Source organism: Tribolium castaneum, chromosome 3 (assembly GCF_031307605.1).
Source record: "Tribolium castaneum strain GA2 chromosome 3, icTriCast1.1, whole genome shotgun sequence".
Classification (NCBI taxonomy): domain Eukaryota; kingdom Metazoa; phylum Arthropoda; class Insecta; order Coleoptera; family Tenebrionidae; genus Tribolium; species Tribolium castaneum.
This window is the reverse complement of record NC_087396.1, coordinates 11600390-11617862: the sequence shown is the minus strand read 5'-3', so window position 1 is coordinate 11617862 and position 17473 is coordinate 11600390. Positions and strand designations below refer to the sequence as shown.

Sequence of the window (17473 nt, the reverse complement as noted above, 5' to 3'; positions counted from 1 at the left end):
CGCATTTTTTTCTCTTCCTTTTCTGCTCCTTGTAACGCGGTTTGAGTCGATAAAATTTTATTTTGAATGATCGTGGCGTTAAAGCACGTCTTTAGCAACAAAATCGTTTGGTAGTGGAGACACACTGCCATTTTATATCAATTACGATATGCTCTTGGACCCTGCTTGCTGCCGCGAATTTTGGTGGATGCGCCGGGCGAGCGCGCAAAATAAATCGAATGCCTTGAATTTTACGATGTAATGAACACATTTTTACATTAAAAAAATTATAAAAATATTAACGTAAATTTTATATACATACAAGAGTTACATCAATAAATTGCACACACTGTAAAAATATATCTACAATTGCTTACGCGTTCGGGAAACACATTAAGTACAAAAATCAAGAAGCATACACGTCCTCTAATACCAGAATTTGTTAGTCAACTGAAATACTTCCGTAACAAAATAATGAGACTAGCAATTACAATAAATTTAAAATTTATACTAAGTTGTAACTGAGTGCTGACTGCTTGTCGTCGTGTAGGTGTGGGCCGTCCACTGGTAGTAAGCCGGCCTCTGTGCACGATCGACAGCAGAACTTGGCGTAATATTTGTGCGAACAGAACTTCGCTTTAACAATAAGGTTGCAGTTGGCGAAGAAGCGGTTGTCTTTGCAGTTCGGATGTATGAACATTTCTAAAAAGAAACAATAATATCGTATAAATTAAATAACGTCAAGTTACCGTCTACGAGAATTGTGAGACTGCTGCTGGCTTTCGAATAGGAATTCGCCGCTTCGCATTGATAAACCCCGGAGTCTGCTTTAGTTGCTCGTAAAATCGTCAATTTGTTATTATCTACAAAGAAAAATTGCATAAAATGAATTTAAACGATTCGACAAACCTGAAATGTGGACTCGCTCGGATGGACTTAACGAGATACCGTCCTTGTACCACTGCACTTGCGGAGTTGGATATCCTTCCACATCGCAAGGAATTACAATATCCGAATTTACGGGGAATCGCTGGTTGTCGGTCGTAATATTTGCTCTCACGGGCACTAAATTCAAAACGTTTCACTAACTGGTAGTAAATTTATCGAAAAATGTTATTGACACTCAAAACTAATGCTACAGTTAAGTGTTAATTACAAACTACTTTACCGAAGTAGGTGGCAGGTCCAGGGCCGGGCTCTCGGTTGGGGAAGATTTCGTTATTTGCTGGCGGTAAGTACGGCGGAGAGGTGGGTCTATAGACAGGGGGAGCTGAGGTGGTGGGCAGTTCAGGCGGGTTAACAATATATTTCAAGTATTTCTGGTCTTTGGGATTGGTACTGTGGTAGGGACCTCTCGCTTTGACCGCAACCGACCAGCTGGCCGCTTTCCCAACACCGTTATAAGCTTGACAGGTATAAACCCCAAGGTTTGACAGTTTTACGGAATGGATAAGAAGAGAGTAGTCTTTGCGTACTTCAAACTGGCTGGTTTTTAGGGGGATAAGACTGTCGTCTTTCCACCAGGTGACAGCAGGGAAGGGATAGCCCAAGGCTAGACAATTGAGGGTGGCTGGGGCGTTAAGTGACACAACAACGTTGGGTTGACTCTCAGGCTCCAGCACAGTAGCAGGGCGCGGGGGACCGTCTAAGTTTAGTTAGTTAAAGATTAGACAAATGCTACCACACGGTATTAGAGTTGTTAACTACAAGAAAACTACAACCAGGCAAAATAGTACTTACCCACGACGTTCAACACTATTTTATTAGTTATGGGTTCACCAATGCTGTTATCGGCCGTACACAAGTACACACCAGAGTCGGTCTTATGCAAAGTTATGATTTGCAACGACTGGTCCAACTTAATCCTGTATTTGGCTTGAGTACCGTCAATCTGCAAAAAAATTAGTTCCTTCAAACAAAAATTGAAATTGAGTTACCAAGAGGTCGTCCTTCTTCCAGGATATTTTAGGGGTTGGGTTTCCAGTAACGGCACATCTTAACGTTACGTGATCGCCAATAAGACCCTGGACTTCGGGTTCGTACGTTTGGACATCGATTTTAGGTGGAGAGTCTTAAAAAATAGTTTTGGAGATAACATTTGAAAATTGCTCCTACTCACAGTCACTTTGAATTGGTGCTTCTGTGTAAGCTGGTTGGTACTGTTGCGTAACCAATTCAGCTGGTACTGTTGGTTCGATGCACGAAGTACCACAACCAGTGGAGCAACATTTCAGGTGGAAAGGACAATCGGCATCGTTCCTACATTCCTGTTCGCAGTTATTCTGTTCATAGTGTCCCAAAATCGGACATTGGCCATTTTTGTTGACTGAAACCGCAATTTACAACTACGTTTGCATTATGTTTTATTCTTACTTTCCCGACAGATCGCAATAAAGTCGGGATCTTCGCTACTAGTCTTATTTCTGTTGATATCGATGGCACATTGAGAATTCGGGGGGCAATCGACTGTGCTACATGGGTTTTGGCATTGGCACCGATTGCATTGATTATCGTCCACGTACGCTTCAATACCGTAAGGACACCGCAGAGTTGCGCATTCGTCAAAATGTGCTTGGCACGGATGGTCTTGAGGGCCCACCGCTGAACACAAAAATGAATTAGTTAAGTCGTAATTAAAAGTCGGCAATGAGAGAGTGAATGAAAAAGCTCAGCATTGTCCGTGGCAGCGTGTGCGTGGTGTTGAGAGTGTGACAATAACACAAATCAACTTACGAGGTTGAGTAACAGTCAAATAATCTTTACAGAACGTAACACACGATTGGAAGGTTTTAAAGTTATTTAAATTTCCGCCGCAACCACTAAATATGAAGGCAATGCATTCCCCACGTGCATTATCGAAGTACCAACGTTTGTGGTAGCCATCTTGACAGGAGCCCGTATCCACGGGCAATTCACAGACGGCTAAAGAACAACAAGTACTGTACCATCTCCCAAAGGGCGCAACATTTGTCAGGTTCTTACCAGTACTGGTAACATTGCTTCGGTCCTCTTCGTGGGTCACACAAATCTTTTCGCACTCTTCGCTCGAACTAAACCTGTTACCGTTGCCGCCACAGCCGCCGTAAATGAAGCTGGCACATCTACCCACACCCCTGTCGTAGTAGTACTTGGGGGTGTACGCTCGGCAGGGGCCTCGGTCCATCGGCATGGTGCAAACGTCTTCGCAAAATTAAACCAAAAAGACACAATATCGCAATAAATACCTTGTCCTCTGAATCTGCCACATTGCCTCTCGCATTGCTCTTCACTGTTAAAGCGATTAGCATTACCACCACAGCCAGTGTAGGTGAAGGGAGTACACGTTTGAGACGATGTATTGAAGAAAAAGACCGAGAGATTATCGGTGCAGTTTCCGGCATCGGGTTGTTCGTAACACATGGCACTGCTTGGTGGCGGTTGCACTAAACTTTGCTTTAGTTGAGTTTCACGAATTGTAGTACTCACCAGGAGGTGCTTGCGTCTGTGGGAATTGCGGGCTCGGGGGACTCCGCTTGCACCTTTGTTCACACGATGCCTTATCCGGGAATCGGTTGTAGTTGCCTTCACAGCCCCCATAATTGAAGGGGTGGCACGAATCTGTGCGCTCGTTATAGTAGAATTGTTCGTATTCGGAATTGCAAGGACCAACAACCGGTGGAAGTTTACACAAATCTATGACTCAAAATTCAGAAAAAAATTAAACAATGTTCCAAACGTACCTTGAGCGTTTCCGCAATTTTGCAAACATTGATCAACCGACTCGAAATTATTTCTGTTGCCATTACAGCCAGTGTAGGTGAAGCCCTTACACACACCGTCGGTTCTGTCGTAGAAGTACCGCAACTGTGCTTCGCGGCAGTTGCCTGGCTCGCTGGGTAGGAAGCACATATCTGTGGTAAACTGCCCTTCTGGTACTTTCGGTGGTTCAGGGGCACGTCTCTTGGTACACCTTTGTTCGCACTGTTGCTGTGTTTCAAAGTTGTTTCCGTTTCCGCCACAGCCACCATAGTAGAATTGGCGACAAGTCTTTTCTCTTGTGTCGTAATACCAACGGTCGGTGTAGTTACCACAAGTACCGATATCAGCTGCTAACTGGCACAAGTCTTTCTCTGTGTGGAAAAATTGTATTAGAGTTGTACCATTTGATAGGAATTCCTGTTAGTTGTCGTGCATTACTCACCGATTTCTTTCGGACAGTCAGTTTCGCATGCTTCTCTACTGTTGAAGTTATTGTTATTACCATCACAGCCAGAATAATAAAAGGGTAAGCATTTCTTTTCAGGCATGTCGTAGTACCAGCGAGGGATTCTTTCCGTGCAACTACCCTGAGCTCTAGGTAAAGAGCAGTGATCTAACACCGAGTTAGTAATTATTTACATGGCATGCCGATTAAAGGAACATGCAAACTACAGTGTTAGCACTTGGTACTTACCTTTTTTACGACCAGGTTGCGTACATTGCTGTTTGCAGGCCTCTTCCGTTGGGAAATTATTATTATTTGATTTACAACCCCCGTAAATAAACTGTTGACAGGTTTTACTGCTCTTGTCATAGTACCATCTTAAATAGTTGCCTTTGCACGGTCCTTCATCCTTTTCTTGCTCACAAGCGTCTAAAACCCAACATTATTCTGCTGTCACCTCTTGTATATTTTTTTCTTACCGACACTATCGTCTTTCACGCAAAGCGAAATGCACTCTTCTCGTGTCTCAAATCTGTTATTATTGCCCAAACAACCTCCATAGATAAACTGAGCGCAGTGTTTCCTCTCCGTATCGTAGAACCATTGAGGGTAGTACCCCTCACACGGGCCCGGTATTTTGGGAAGTTTGCATCTATCTGCGAAAAAACTAATTTAACGTTTAAATGGGGTGGTGGGGATTTGTTACCGATGCCTTCCGGTTTGACACAAGTATTGTCACATTCTTCTTTCGATTTGAAACGGTTGTTATTACCATCACATCCACCGTACCAGAATCGGGAACAACCACCGTAGTCCATGTCGAAGAACCATTTGACGGTGTAGTTGCGACAAGTTCCGCGCTCCTTCGGTTGGGTACAACTTTCTTGAAGATTTTGGGGAATTTCGGGACAACCTTCGTAGTTGTCCCCAAGTGCTTCAGTTGTGCCGTCGAGACAACAGCCGTATTTGCTTGAAGCGCACCCACAGCCTGCGTAGTTGGGGCCTTGGGCCGGGGTACTGTCGTCTGAACAGCATCCAAATTCTGTATTTCTGCAGCCACAGCCTGACAAAAATACAAAAATGTGTGTTTTCGACTGTATTTTTAAATACCTTGCTGGTGCGGTCCTTTGGCCACAGTGACACCATCGGGACAACATCCGAATTGGAAGGTGTGACACAGACAGCCTTGGTACTCAGGGCCAGCTGCTGGGGTGTACTCATCAGGACAACACCCATGTTCGGTGTACTGGCATCCACAACCCTCATTGTTGTGGCCTCTAGCTGCAGTGACGTTATCAGGACAACACCTGTAGGGGGAATATTGGCACCCACACCCTTCCAGATTTGGTCCCCTTGCTGGTAAAATATTATCAGGACAACAACCGAACGGACTTGCCAGACAACACCCTTCACCGCTAGGTCCGTGCGCCGGTGTAACACCGTCAGGACAACACCCGAAGTCTTTCTCGGCACATGGTGTCTTACAACCTTTGTAATTCGGGCCTTGGGCGGGAGTAACACCATCGGGACAACACTTGAAGTATGATTCAGTGCAGTTTGTGATGTTGCACCCTTTGAATTGTTCCCCTTGGGCGGGTTGTACCCCATCTGGGCAGCAACCCCACTTAGTCGTGTTGCAATTCGTTCCTGGCGCTGCCGTCGTCGTTGAAACTTTTTCCTCTTTGCAACCTTTGTGTTTGGGGCCTTTGGCTACAGTGACGTTGTCCTCGCAGCATCCGTATCTCGATTTGAGACAGGCTGGGGGCGGTGGTGGACAACCTTCTTTATTGTTCCCTTCAGCTGGCGTTTTCTTATCGGGGCAACAACCAAACAGGGTTTCGTTGCAGTGTGTTGAAGGACATCCTTTGAATTTCCGGCCCAGAGCGGGTGAAACACCGTCTTCGCAACAACCGAATTTAGACTCCTTGCATGTTTTCGGGGTCGGGCAGCCTTTATCGAATGGTCCTTCGGCTGGAGTAATTTTGTCCCAGCAACAGCCGAACATTGTCTTTTTGCAGTCTTTCTGCTTCTTTCTCTTGCACATTCGTGGTTTTAGCGTTTCGAATATGTCGGTTATGGGGGTAGTGCTCCAAACATCGGTGCTGGTTTCTTCCGTGGGGCCACTTTCTGTTGTTGAAGTCCAAATGTCGTAATCGGTTGGTGTGGTTTCTGTATATTCTGTCGATTCGGTACTTCCAGGTGATTCTGTGCTTCCGGTGAATTCAGTTGTGGTTTCAGTAGCACCTGATTCCGACGACATGCCAGAAGGTTCCGTGCTTCCCGCTGATTCAGTTGACGATTCAGTTGATTCTACTGTCGTATCTGTCATTCCGCTTTCGGTAACATCAGTGGCACCGCTTTCTGTAGTACTAGCATCACTGGACTTCGTCGTGGGTTTGTCAGCTCCAATATCTGATTCACCAAGGAAGGTTTCGCTTGGTTCTGGAGACAATGACGAGCCAATAGTTGTTGCTTCCGAACTGCCGCCTTCAGTAGTGGCACCACTTTCAGTCACTGATGAAAGGTCAACGCTTGAGGTGCTGTCAATCGGGGAGGATTCGCTTGAATCGGAGCTTTGAGTTGAAGCAGAATCCGTACTGTCTGTAGTGTCAGGAGAATCAGTACTCATGGTACTATCCGTAGGATCAGTACTCTGAGTAGGGTTAGTAGTTTCAGTACTTTCTGACGAAGAGTCACTACTGAAAATTTCACTAGTCATATCTGACGATTTTGTTGCCGAATCTGACGATTCCGTCGTCATGTCGGATGATTTAGGCGCGTCGGAAGAACCACCCGTTTGATCTGATGAAGCTGTTGTAACATCTGAACTAGCATCGGAAGAATCCGTAACTCCCGAAGAGTCCGTACTTTCGTCAGTACTTTTGCTACTGTCAGTGCTATCAACTGTAGTAGCTTCAGTTTCATCGCTGGATCCACTGTCAGTTTCAATAGGAGTATCAGTTTCAAATAGTGATGTTGGTGAGCCTGTATCACCGGAACCTTCCATGGTAGTTTCCATTGATATAGTGGAACCACCAGAACTACTTGGTTCGCTCGTAAGTTCTTCGTCTCCTGAACCAGAAACAGTGGTACCTTCACTCCCGATAGGTGACGATGGAGCATCGCTTAACATTAAATCATCCGCCGATAAATCAGTTTCTTTCGACCATCCGGTCACACTTGAATCGGTACTTGAACCTAATTTATCTTCACCCTATGCAAAAGTATTAAAACCTTAGTTCCAACTGACAGAAAGTAATAATTATACCATTGGTTCAGTGACTCCTTCTTTCAAATCTTCCGGACGGCCTTCTTCATCCACCCAAACACCATCCTCACACTCGTCATCCGGAACTATTTCATACTCATCGTCCTGAGTCGTCGGCTTATCTTCTTCAGTGATAGAAGTTTCGTCAGTGATTGACGTTTCTTCTGTTACGGGAGTCTCCTCCGTTGGCTCAGACGACTCGTCGATAGATTTAGTAACATCAGTAGGCAAAATCGTATCTAGAACAACCAAAAGTAACATTTGACAGTAAAAAAAGAAAACAACCTTCAGAACAAGGCTGCGTGTTACAATCCTCTTCGCTGAAAATAATTGTCTCAGACCCACATGCGGACACATCAACCACTTGAAGATCCTTCAAACAAACAACTTTCTTGGTTCTTTGGCCACCACCACATGGCTTGGAGCACTGCGTCCACGGCCCGCTATACCACTCCCCTTCACATTTCTCAACCTCTCCAGTGCAATTTCTAATCAATTCGTACGTCTTGTTTTGATCACATTTTTCATTTTCCACTTTCTTCACACTCCCGTCTTCTCCAACAAGGCCGCAGAATAGGCTACGAGTTTGGACGCCTTGTCCACATTGAGCAGAACACTACTAATACCATTACCATTAAAAGTTTTCAACAGATTTATTTAAATAAAACTGTAATCACCTCACTCCATTGCGAAGCGTACCAGTTGTACTCGCAGGTGGGTGGTTTCGTGGCATTGCACTGCCGCACAGTTTCCGGCTTTTGGTCAGCGTCGCAAAGGTTGTCCGGGTATACAACACCGGCGGCAGTAGCGCACTGGACTTTGCGCGTTTCGTTGGTCAATCCACATTTTTCACACTACAATGTTCCTTAGACCCACCAAAATCCTAAAGTGGTAACTTACCCCGCTCCACATTGACGTTATCCAGTCGACGCCTTCACAAGGTCTCAAATTGCACTTTCGTTCTGTTTCGGGTTTAGGTTCGACTGGGATGCACTCGGAATCGTCCATAATTTCAATATTTGAACCGTCCTTCCGATAGCACTTGACTTGCCGGGTTTCTTTGCCGTCACCACACAAGTGGTCACACTAGTCACGGATTTTTAGCCATAGTTATTGTTTTTCTGTGTTAACTTACCGGCTTCCAAGGTCCCAAATGCCACTTGGCACAAACCCGTCCTTTGTTACATTCTTGCTGTTGCGGTGGTTTGGGAAGTCGGGCACATTCAGACTCATCAACCAAAGAAGGATAACCGTTTGAAATAATTTGTTGGCAAGCGATTTCTCTAGTTTGGACACCACCCTCGCCACAGGGTGCCGAACAGTTACCCCAAGGGTATGGTACCCACTGAGCCTCACACGGTACTTCCGCACACTTCTGTGATGATGGTGGTTCGTTGTTCGCATCACACAGAGTACGATCTGCCGGTTCTAAAGTTCGGCGGCCGGCACAAGTCACATTTCTGTATTGTACGCCTGTTACAAAAATTAGAAATCGGGAGAAATTTTATTTGAGAAATAGTACCTCCGCCACACGTTTGGGTGCAGGGAGTAAATTGGTCGAAAGTCCAAGCGTAAGTTTCGGTCTCGTAGCCTGGCTGAATGTTAGTTGGGAGGCTGTATTCGTAAAATACCCCGACGTTGTGGTCTTGGAACAACATCTACAAAATGTTTCTTTGGTGGTACCTTATGGTACGATGTGAGTTGGAACTTACGACAATGAAGAGAGCTTCGTCTATGGGCCCCAAGCAGGTGATTTTATCGGGGGCCGAGAACCCTTGCGGGTCCCGATTGTAGTGGAATTTGCACCCTGCAAACTCCATGGTCCTCGGAAAATCGATCCTCCAGTTACCGTTCAAGTAATAGTGGCCTGAAGTGTTCCGTACTGCTAGATAATTATTCGAGGGTGCGACCTCTTCTACCAAGATATTGGTAGCTCCCGCTGGTATTAAAAGAATGTCGTTGTATCCCACTTGAAGGTCTTGATTTTCAAATCGATCGCTCACTGTTCTACAAGTGTTCCCATCGCCCCCACAGACTCTACACTTGTCCTCTCGAACGTCCGAGCCCAGCATCATGTCGCACCCCACTGGCTACAGATTTATTTTAGTTTGAAACTTTGCTAATAGTTTTGTAATTACTTGGCATTTCCCGTTGATGCAAACATCGGGCGTTTCGTCGTTGCATCTGGTACCATCGATGACTTGGTTCCTGTGTCTGTAGTAGAACCTCTCACCTCTGGGCATGCAGTTGAGTTCACACGGATTGGGCGCTTTCGTGTACGGAATCCATCTAAAAAACTGCTTTAGCTTCCTGCCTGCGCTTCTAATCATTTTACCTACTGGTAAAGTACCCTATTAAAAGGGACACTATCGAATTCCGAGCATTGCTGCGCCCTGAAATCTCCAATATCCGGACAATCCTGAAAATAATCGCCGGTTTTAACTTAATAAGAAGATTAAAAGCCGGGCGGTGTGATTTTATCTTCAAAAAGGAGGTAGTCCTGTTATTAATTGTTGCGTCAGGAGTCGCTGAGTAACGACTCTCCTTATCGAAAAGCACGTGGAAGTCGAGGGCGGGCAAATTGAGGAGATTTTTCAGCTTTTTTGAAATTCTCAACTGATTATGATAATTCGTCAAGATAATGCAACCGGCCTTGAACTTGGACAGCTTTAATGAAAGGGTCTTAGGTGTGCTCATGACGAGGAATTTCTTTTTTGAGACACCGACACGTGGTTGGAATAACTAGACATATGATTGGGTCCATTGTCTAACTGTCCACTACGTCAAGTGAGTTATTGACCGTGTAATAGCCGTTGGAACCATTGCTAATTGTCGGAGTAATTGATTTACGCTGGATATCTTTGATCTATTGATCGCTGAATGCAAAATCAATTGACTCGCTCTGCAATAAAACATATTGAAAGCGAGAAGACACAATCAGCAATAATTCTTCTGCCATTAGTTACAATTATCGCGAATTCCTCGGGGCATGGAATAAAGGAAGATCGGAGCAGGATGTTCCTATTGCATAATTAAAAAGGAAAAAATGGGAGCTTCAATTCCAAAGGCACAAATAAAAGTAAAAGTAGGATTTCCAAAGGAATTTAATAAATCTGAGGAAACCTGTATTTAAAAAAGCGACACTAATTGTAGGGACACAGTCCAATCCGACCGGATAAATACCACCTTCCTGGCACCCTGCAAATGTCTTAAAATATTTTCTTTGATGCGCCGCTTCAGAACGGAAGACTTAACAGCCTCTTGTTAGCGTCGACAATATCCATGAATAACATCTTAAAATAAATGATTTTTTAAATGACTCAAAACCGAATTCGTTTCCGCCTATCATTAATTCCCCGCAAGTTTGTTTAACGTGTAAGTGATTCAGTCTGGAAACATTGCGAATTCTCAATCGGTTTGTTAAGCGCGGTCGTTGGCTGCCCATGTAACACCTAAAAATAGTTTAATTGTGCCAATGTCTTACCTGCGTGTTGCAGGAGAAATGTCTGGAAGAGGGCCCCTGGCAGGAGTATCCCGGTGTGCACTGCCTGGTCTGGGTGGAAACGCCTCCGCCACACGACCTGGAGCACGGGCTCGGGGAGGACCAGTCGGTCCAAGGACCGATGTCGGGCCTCTCGCCCCCTTCAAAGACGTAACTACCAGCTAAGTACAAGTGGGCCCCTTGCTGCCGTTTGAACCTGTCTCGGTGGTGCCGAATGCGCTGCAAAGAAGCAATCTTGGAAATTTCTTGATTGCGGTGGGCCTTGCTATTATCGCGGATAATGGCTTTATTGCGGCAACAATGGGAATTCAGCAGACCATAACTCGAACTGATCGGAATGTCAAACAAGCTATAAATAATCAATGGCAAAAGTCGGGAGTAGACGCGGACTAGACGATTGTCCTTATAAGCGAGGAGCCGCATTCCATTTTCCCTCAGATATAATTAGAGACCGTTTTTTCGACGCGATATCTCGGCACTTGAGCTGGTAACTGTAAAAGGGCACCAGGCTTGTAATTGCCTGATTGATCACTTTCTTGTGGTCTATTCAAATGAGCCAATCATCGGAATGGTAGCCCAATTTCGGGAACGAGCGACACTTGAGATACGATCAATTGATTAAAAGTGGATTTTTTTCTTTAACTGCTCAATATTTTCAAAGTATTAATTGATCCCGTGGCCAAAAATTGAAAAGAATTCCAGGCATTTAAATAGGAAATTTGTTTCTTTTCGTGTTCAAGTATTTAGAATACGTGTTCATAGTGTTTTCTTTATTTGACTTGATTATATTAGGGAAAGAATTTTATTTTAAACATTAAGAGTCTGTTTGCTGGTGTTCCACTCTACTGCTTATTTATGTAAATTGCTTCTTCCCCGTTTTCCAGACAGTGCTAGGTGTACCACTTCGTTGCATATAAAAATGAAAAAATTACTTCCATTATCGGTAAATGTTTTTTTAATTTAAAAATGGTTTGGGCCATGTCAGATGATTTGAATATCATCTTGTAACTCGAAAAAAGAATTATTACTAACGGTTAACCGAACCCTACAAGCATTCGTGAGGCATCTCGTTACAGAAAATGTTCAAGGATTCGGGTCAGTTCCTTATTGAAATATTTTATCGTCTCGCGTAGGTGGAGCAAACGTAATTTGTCATCGATTAAGGGCGTCTTATTTTAGCCGAATTGAACAAATATTTCTCTTGTATTCCTTGTTATTCAAGCAGAGAAAAGTAAATATCGTCTCCGGTGATCTATTTCTTTTTGTGTTTTAGAACGTCAAGCAACCGGCGAATGTATTTTTAGACTAGACTAACAATTGAAATACTTAACCATTCACAAGCGAAAACAAAAATATGATCCTTTCCGTGTGATTTGGTTTAAATTTAAACTTATTACAACTTGCAACAGCTTTGACAAGAAGAGCTTTAGGCGCAGAGACCGTGGATACCGAAGTTGATGCTTCGTTGTATCCTTTTATTCGTTTTGTTTGAACTTGATAAGTCACAACTTCACCGAAGGCTATGCTCTTTATGCATTTAAAACTGACAATACTCTGCTTTAATATTGCAAACAAGAATTTTGATGCAGGGAAGATAAGGGACAAGGGAGTATTCCAGTTGGTATTCAGATTAAAAACGACTTGTTTTTATTTACTTATGGAACTGAGTACAATGATACGCAACTTGGGATAATTTACATAAGCTTGATTCTAGATCTGTCGGACGTTTCGAGGAAAGCCCAACATGACAATTAATTTGCTCACTAATTGGAGACAACTTCCTCTTACATAATCTCTAGAAAGTCCCGTCAATAGTCAGTTTACATTACGGGAATTTTTCTCCTGAATTCAAATGCCACAACTATTAGTGCATCACTTTAAAAATGTGGTCTATTGAAAGTGTTATTTTATCCAGTTTTTGCAATTATCGTTTGCAATTTGTCACAATGCTCATCCTGCGTTTCATTGAGCGTGCGATTATTTCCCTATTCGTTACCTCCTGGGTGCGAAATGGCGCATTTCCCTGTCGAAGAATGTAATAGAGGTGAGTTCAAGTGAACACCTTAAAACCCACATGATCCCTCGAGAACCCAGCCTATCTAATGTAATGGGCGCGAGGTATTCAATGGACATAATAAAACAGTCGTATTTCACGCCGTTGCTTACATATTTACGATTGAAAACTATTATCTTTTAATGCCATAACTTGAAAAATGCGCGAAAACCACGAGGCATAAATCACATCGCGATTTATTGGCCGTTCGAAGATTTTCCGTACAATTATCTATTTATCGGCGTAATTTCGAGACGACCACACGGGAGCATCAAGATTGGTTTTCCCTGATAATTATACGTCCTTACACGCAATAAATCAAAATCGTCGCGGGTCACCGATTCACCCAAATTATCGAATAAAGCTGATGGGTCGTAAAATGAGCGGCCAGATATTAATAACAATAACGCCTCGTTTTCGGGAAATCGTGTGCCGTAACGTAAATATTTATCTCATCTGGAGCATCAATTATGGTCCCGTAGTAATGATGTGTGCCAGTCCATTAAATATTCCCGCGATTTGATTAAATGGAGCTATTTTAAAAGTTCGATTTGAAACAAGTTTGATGGGTTGTTTAATTCGGTTCTGTTTAGTTATTTAACAGCTTCTGGTTCTGTACTTAATAACATTTGTTTAAAAGAGGTCTATTTATAAAATTCGCGGGACAGTGACCTAAATTTTTCCAGCCGTTGATTCAAGGAACTGATTTGTCTGGATGGCAGGTAGGATAAGCTGATTCATGCTTACATGTCTGCTGAGTGCGTTGCTAAAGGATGTGATAAATATGAAGAGGATCAGCGGCGACCTGCAACAAAAACCAAGGGATTACACATACAAAACATTAGATATCCTCTTTTGAAGGCAATAATGCAGTGATTTAATGAGACATTTAATTATCGAGACTGTTAACTTAACAAGTTGGAAACTGAAATAAACGATGGTCTCTATCTCCGAGGGAATAATTAATAGTTAAGGCACCTCACGCACTCGGAAATTTAAATTTTAGTGGGATCGTGTCGGCACCTCAGACCAACAATTTTAATTGGGGACAATGGCAGGTGTAATTAGTTTTGACAGACAAACATATTTTCAGTTTGTTGAACAAAACGGTCCATTTTTCACTCCCCTCTCATCTCAAAGCAATACTGGAACTTTATTATTGTCAACATAGCCGACCACCAAGTTACCGAATTAAAAATCGCGCTAATAACCGAACTGGAGCCAAGTTAGTGGCCAAAATTGCGGATAACCTTGTGCGGGGTCGACACACGGGTTATTATTACTTCCTGATGAACAGGAGAGTTGAGAAGAGCAGAGGTTTGTGACCGCAAATTCGGGAACTTCGCCGTTATCCTGGACTCCCTTAGCCAGGACAACGCCCTATTTTGCCCCCTTCTCAATTAATTCCCCCCGCTTTGCTTATTTTTCCAAGACTGGAAAATGGAGCATTTGCGATTTAATCACGGATTAAGGATCGATTTGGTGGCAATTCACGAAAAAAGGGAAAGTCGCCGATCGATAATAGCCGGCATGCGTCAGGATTTGCGTCCTTCCTGCGAGGATGTTCTCCTGCTATTGAGGGATCGCAGGATTTTACCTACCGCGTTTTATTACGTTAGCATAGGTCAAGTCGAGGTGTGGGAATCCGGCTTCGGTGCGAAATATTGATAACACAGCCGGGTATCCGTTGTCAATGCGTGTCGAAATTACGTGCACGCATCGGCTAAATGCAATCTAACGCCCGTTATAGCCCTAATAGATCGTGCAAGCAACGCAATTAGCCGTAATTACCACTCATAGATTGCGTAAAGACGCTCAAAGATGTGTGAAATGGGCTTTGTGAGGCTCGATTTATCTCGTACCCCCTTCTGAGAAGCCACAAGTGGTGATTAATGGGAAATTAATTTAAGAAATCTCAATGATATCTATTCAGTCTTGTATTCTCCGAATTTTTAGCTCGAGACTTTCACGCTCGAGAGTCAACGCTCGCGCAGCGTTACGTGAATACGGTTCTGTAATAATTACGTAAGAGCCAAAAAGTCAATTAACACCTGTTAGAATTCGCTTTTAACGTTGGGGTCCGCGGCTGAGGAGACCAGGAATAGCAAGAGGTAAAACCTCGTGCTAAACCGACCAAATACGCGATACACCGCATTTGCTTTCACCTGGACGCCACCGTTTGCACCACAAGAGCGCTCCTTCGTAAATAAACAAATTTTATCACCGGCAAGAACCACTCAATTTGTGAAGTTTGAGAGATCAATCGTCGGCTAAAGCAATAACAACAAGCAGGGGCTAAAAAGCCCAACTGCTAACAAAGCTTTAAAAGCACCAGGAAAAAACGTTGGTGCAAACCACTTTCTGAAACTCGATCCGCGCGCACCAGGTATGCAAAGCGCACCTTGCCTTTCTCCTCGTTCCTCTGCTGTCCTGGTAGTCGGATAGCGAAATGCCACAGGTAAGTTTTGTTTATATTTTTTTTACCGTGGAGCAGGTACGCTCTTAGCGTCTCAAGCTCGGACAGTTGTGCCAAAATCCGGGTGCGGTGATCGCATGCCCGGATTTTGCTGGTAATTGTAAGAAGTATAGCTCCGTTCCGAATCGGTGCGGAAAGCGTGGGTTTGCGTGGGGCTAGGAAGTTTGAGCAGATATCCCAGCGGCTGTTGGTATCGATAACCGCATGTCCATGGCCTCTGATTAACCTATATTCGCGAACTCACCCAGAGTTTGGGTTTTGAGGGGGCAGTGACTCCGCGTTTACGAGGCTCTAACTTTAACAGCGCGTAAAGAGTCGGACAAATATGCAAATCAGGTGCATCTCGGAATGCCTGTGGGAAAATGAAAAATCAATGGGATCGCTCCATTGATAATCTGCGTGATTGCGCTCCTCAATATTCCGGCTAGGGCTCTGACTGTGAAACATTTATTATCCATTGTGATGGATGAGCAAGGCATATAATCTGATATTGCCGACTTGTTTATGGGGGCTTTGTTTTGTATGTTTTGTTGAAATATGACAGGTTTAAATTACTCGGGTTTATCGAGAGAATAGGGCTTAACACTTGGTCAAATCGATTACGGCCGAGGCTACGTGCTAGAGCTCAACGAGACTCGATGGAAAAATTAGATTGTCCTGCTTCTGGGAACGCACGTTGCCATCTAATTATACGTCCGAAACGTAATTGTTCAAGCGTGTCTTGACGCAGGCATTTCTTTACCATGCACTGTCACTTGTGCTTTTTATTGTTCGACCTTTACTACTTTCTGTTTTCCTAATCGTTTCCGTTAATGTTACACTGTGTTTATCTTAGAGACTACAATCAATATTGGGTTTGTATAAGCATCTCAGCTGCGAAATTCTCGGTCTCCTTGAATCCTCGACCCCAAGCGGTTGACAATTTCAAATTGCTTCAGGAAAATAATGAACACTTTTTCCCCTAATTAAGTGTGAAGACATTTATCAATATCATAGTAACCGCTCCCGACTACTTTTTTTAACTAGTGTACTGTCACATTCCCCATAAGTTAAAAGCATATCTTTGATTTTTTTCACCAGAACGTCGCTTGCTTCTTCGTTAACTTCCTAAAACATGTTATTTTATCACGCGATGCACTTGCTTTAATTTTTAAATGCTTTATTAATTTATATGGAATTGGGCGTGGCATAATCTTTTTACAGTCATAATAATGTCTGGTGTTCAATTAACTATGAAAGTGACGGATGGAAGGCTGCAAGTCTTTGTAACATAATCAACAATGCAAATACAGGGGGAATAAATTTCCAAAGACTTGATTAATAAAACTACAAGATGATCGGTAGTTAGAAACAGCTGAAGGCAAAAAATTTGCAATATCAGTGATTAACCATCTGTTTTCCATCCGAAAAATCGAACTGGTTTGGGTGGCTGTAATTAAAGTGGCGGCCAAAAACCACGCGATCCTATCGGCAATAATGAGCTAATTATTAAGTTCTTTCATTTTTTGCAAATGTTTTTACGCGTCCCGGATATTTATGCTAATCACTCAATCAGAATAACAATAGTGCTTGATTGACATTGGACGTAGAAGCACATGGGCCCCCAAAGTGGAATTTTGTTTAAAATTCCTTGGGAGTTTCCCTCCGAAGAGTGATTACGTTTTTAGTTCCGCATCTTCCTAAAGCCGCAAGATAATTATCTCAATCGCCTCCCAATTTATCTTAGTCTTTGTCTGGCGTTCGAGAAAAGTCTGGTCTTTATCAGTCTTTCAACAAGTTCTTTTGACAAATGCAACCATTAGGCGGTATTGCGTCTCACGCCCTTTGTTTCCTACACGGCATAACTGCCATTTTCACACTGGGCGATAATCGTAAAGAAAGTTAACGTGATGGATTTTTATTCCCGTTTTCGACGTTTATTGGCATCTGAAACTGAAAGATTTTATAATGTAAACACTTGAATGGACCATTTGTCGACAAAGGGGCATTACAAAGCCGCTATGGTTCCGAAT

The 17473-nt window shown here is 43.4% G+C and overlaps 1 protein-coding gene across 2 annotated transcripts in view; it reads right to left on the bottom strand.

The window, feature by feature from the left end:
* Positions 1-223: 223 nt before the first annotated feature.
* Positions 224-17473, bottom strand: part of Ppn (Papilin) — a 29833-nt gene continuing 12583 nt past the window's right edge. Inside the window, exons 2-30 of one of the 2 annotated variants that reach the window (XM_008198194.3) lie at positions 13733-13790; positions 10915-11151; positions 9770-9849; positions 9569-9719; positions 9143-9520; positions 8953-9088; positions 8566-8903; positions 8331-8516; positions 8108-8284; positions 7716-8046; positions 7431-7669; positions 5273-7376; positions 4869-5225; positions 4642-4818; positions 4412-4591; positions 4160-4330; positions 3699-4088; positions 3445-3651; positions 3204-3401; positions 2962-3159; positions 2713-2901; positions 2353-2580; positions 2099-2305; positions 1917-2050; positions 1720-1870; positions 1148-1624; positions 889-1044; positions 729-842; positions 224-681 (exon numbers count right to left, since the gene is read on the bottom strand). In XM_008198194.3, coding sequence (XP_008196416.2) covers positions 485-681; positions 729-842; positions 889-1044; positions 1148-1624; positions 1720-1870; positions 1917-2050; positions 2099-2305; positions 2353-2580; positions 2713-2901; positions 2962-3159; positions 3204-3401; positions 3445-3651; positions 3699-4088; positions 4160-4330; positions 4412-4591; positions 4642-4818; positions 4869-5225; positions 5273-7376; positions 7431-7669; positions 7716-8046; positions 8108-8284; positions 8331-8516; positions 8566-8903; positions 8953-9088; positions 9143-9520; positions 9569-9719; positions 9770-9849; positions 10915-11151; positions 13733-13790 — 8146 coding nt within the window. In that variant the 3' untranslated portion in view covers positions 224-484. The remainder of the gene's footprint in view (positions 682-728; positions 843-888; positions 1045-1147; positions 1625-1719; positions 1871-1916; positions 2051-2098; positions 2306-2352; positions 2581-2712; positions 2902-2961; positions 3160-3203; positions 3402-3444; positions 3652-3698; positions 4089-4159; positions 4331-4411; positions 4592-4641; positions 4819-4868; positions 5226-5272; positions 7377-7430; positions 7670-7715; positions 8047-8107; positions 8285-8330; positions 8517-8565; positions 8904-8952; positions 9089-9142; positions 9521-9568; positions 9720-9769; positions 9850-10914; positions 11152-13732; positions 13791-17473) is intronic. The other variant, XM_064355552.1, reaches the window with a different exon arrangement.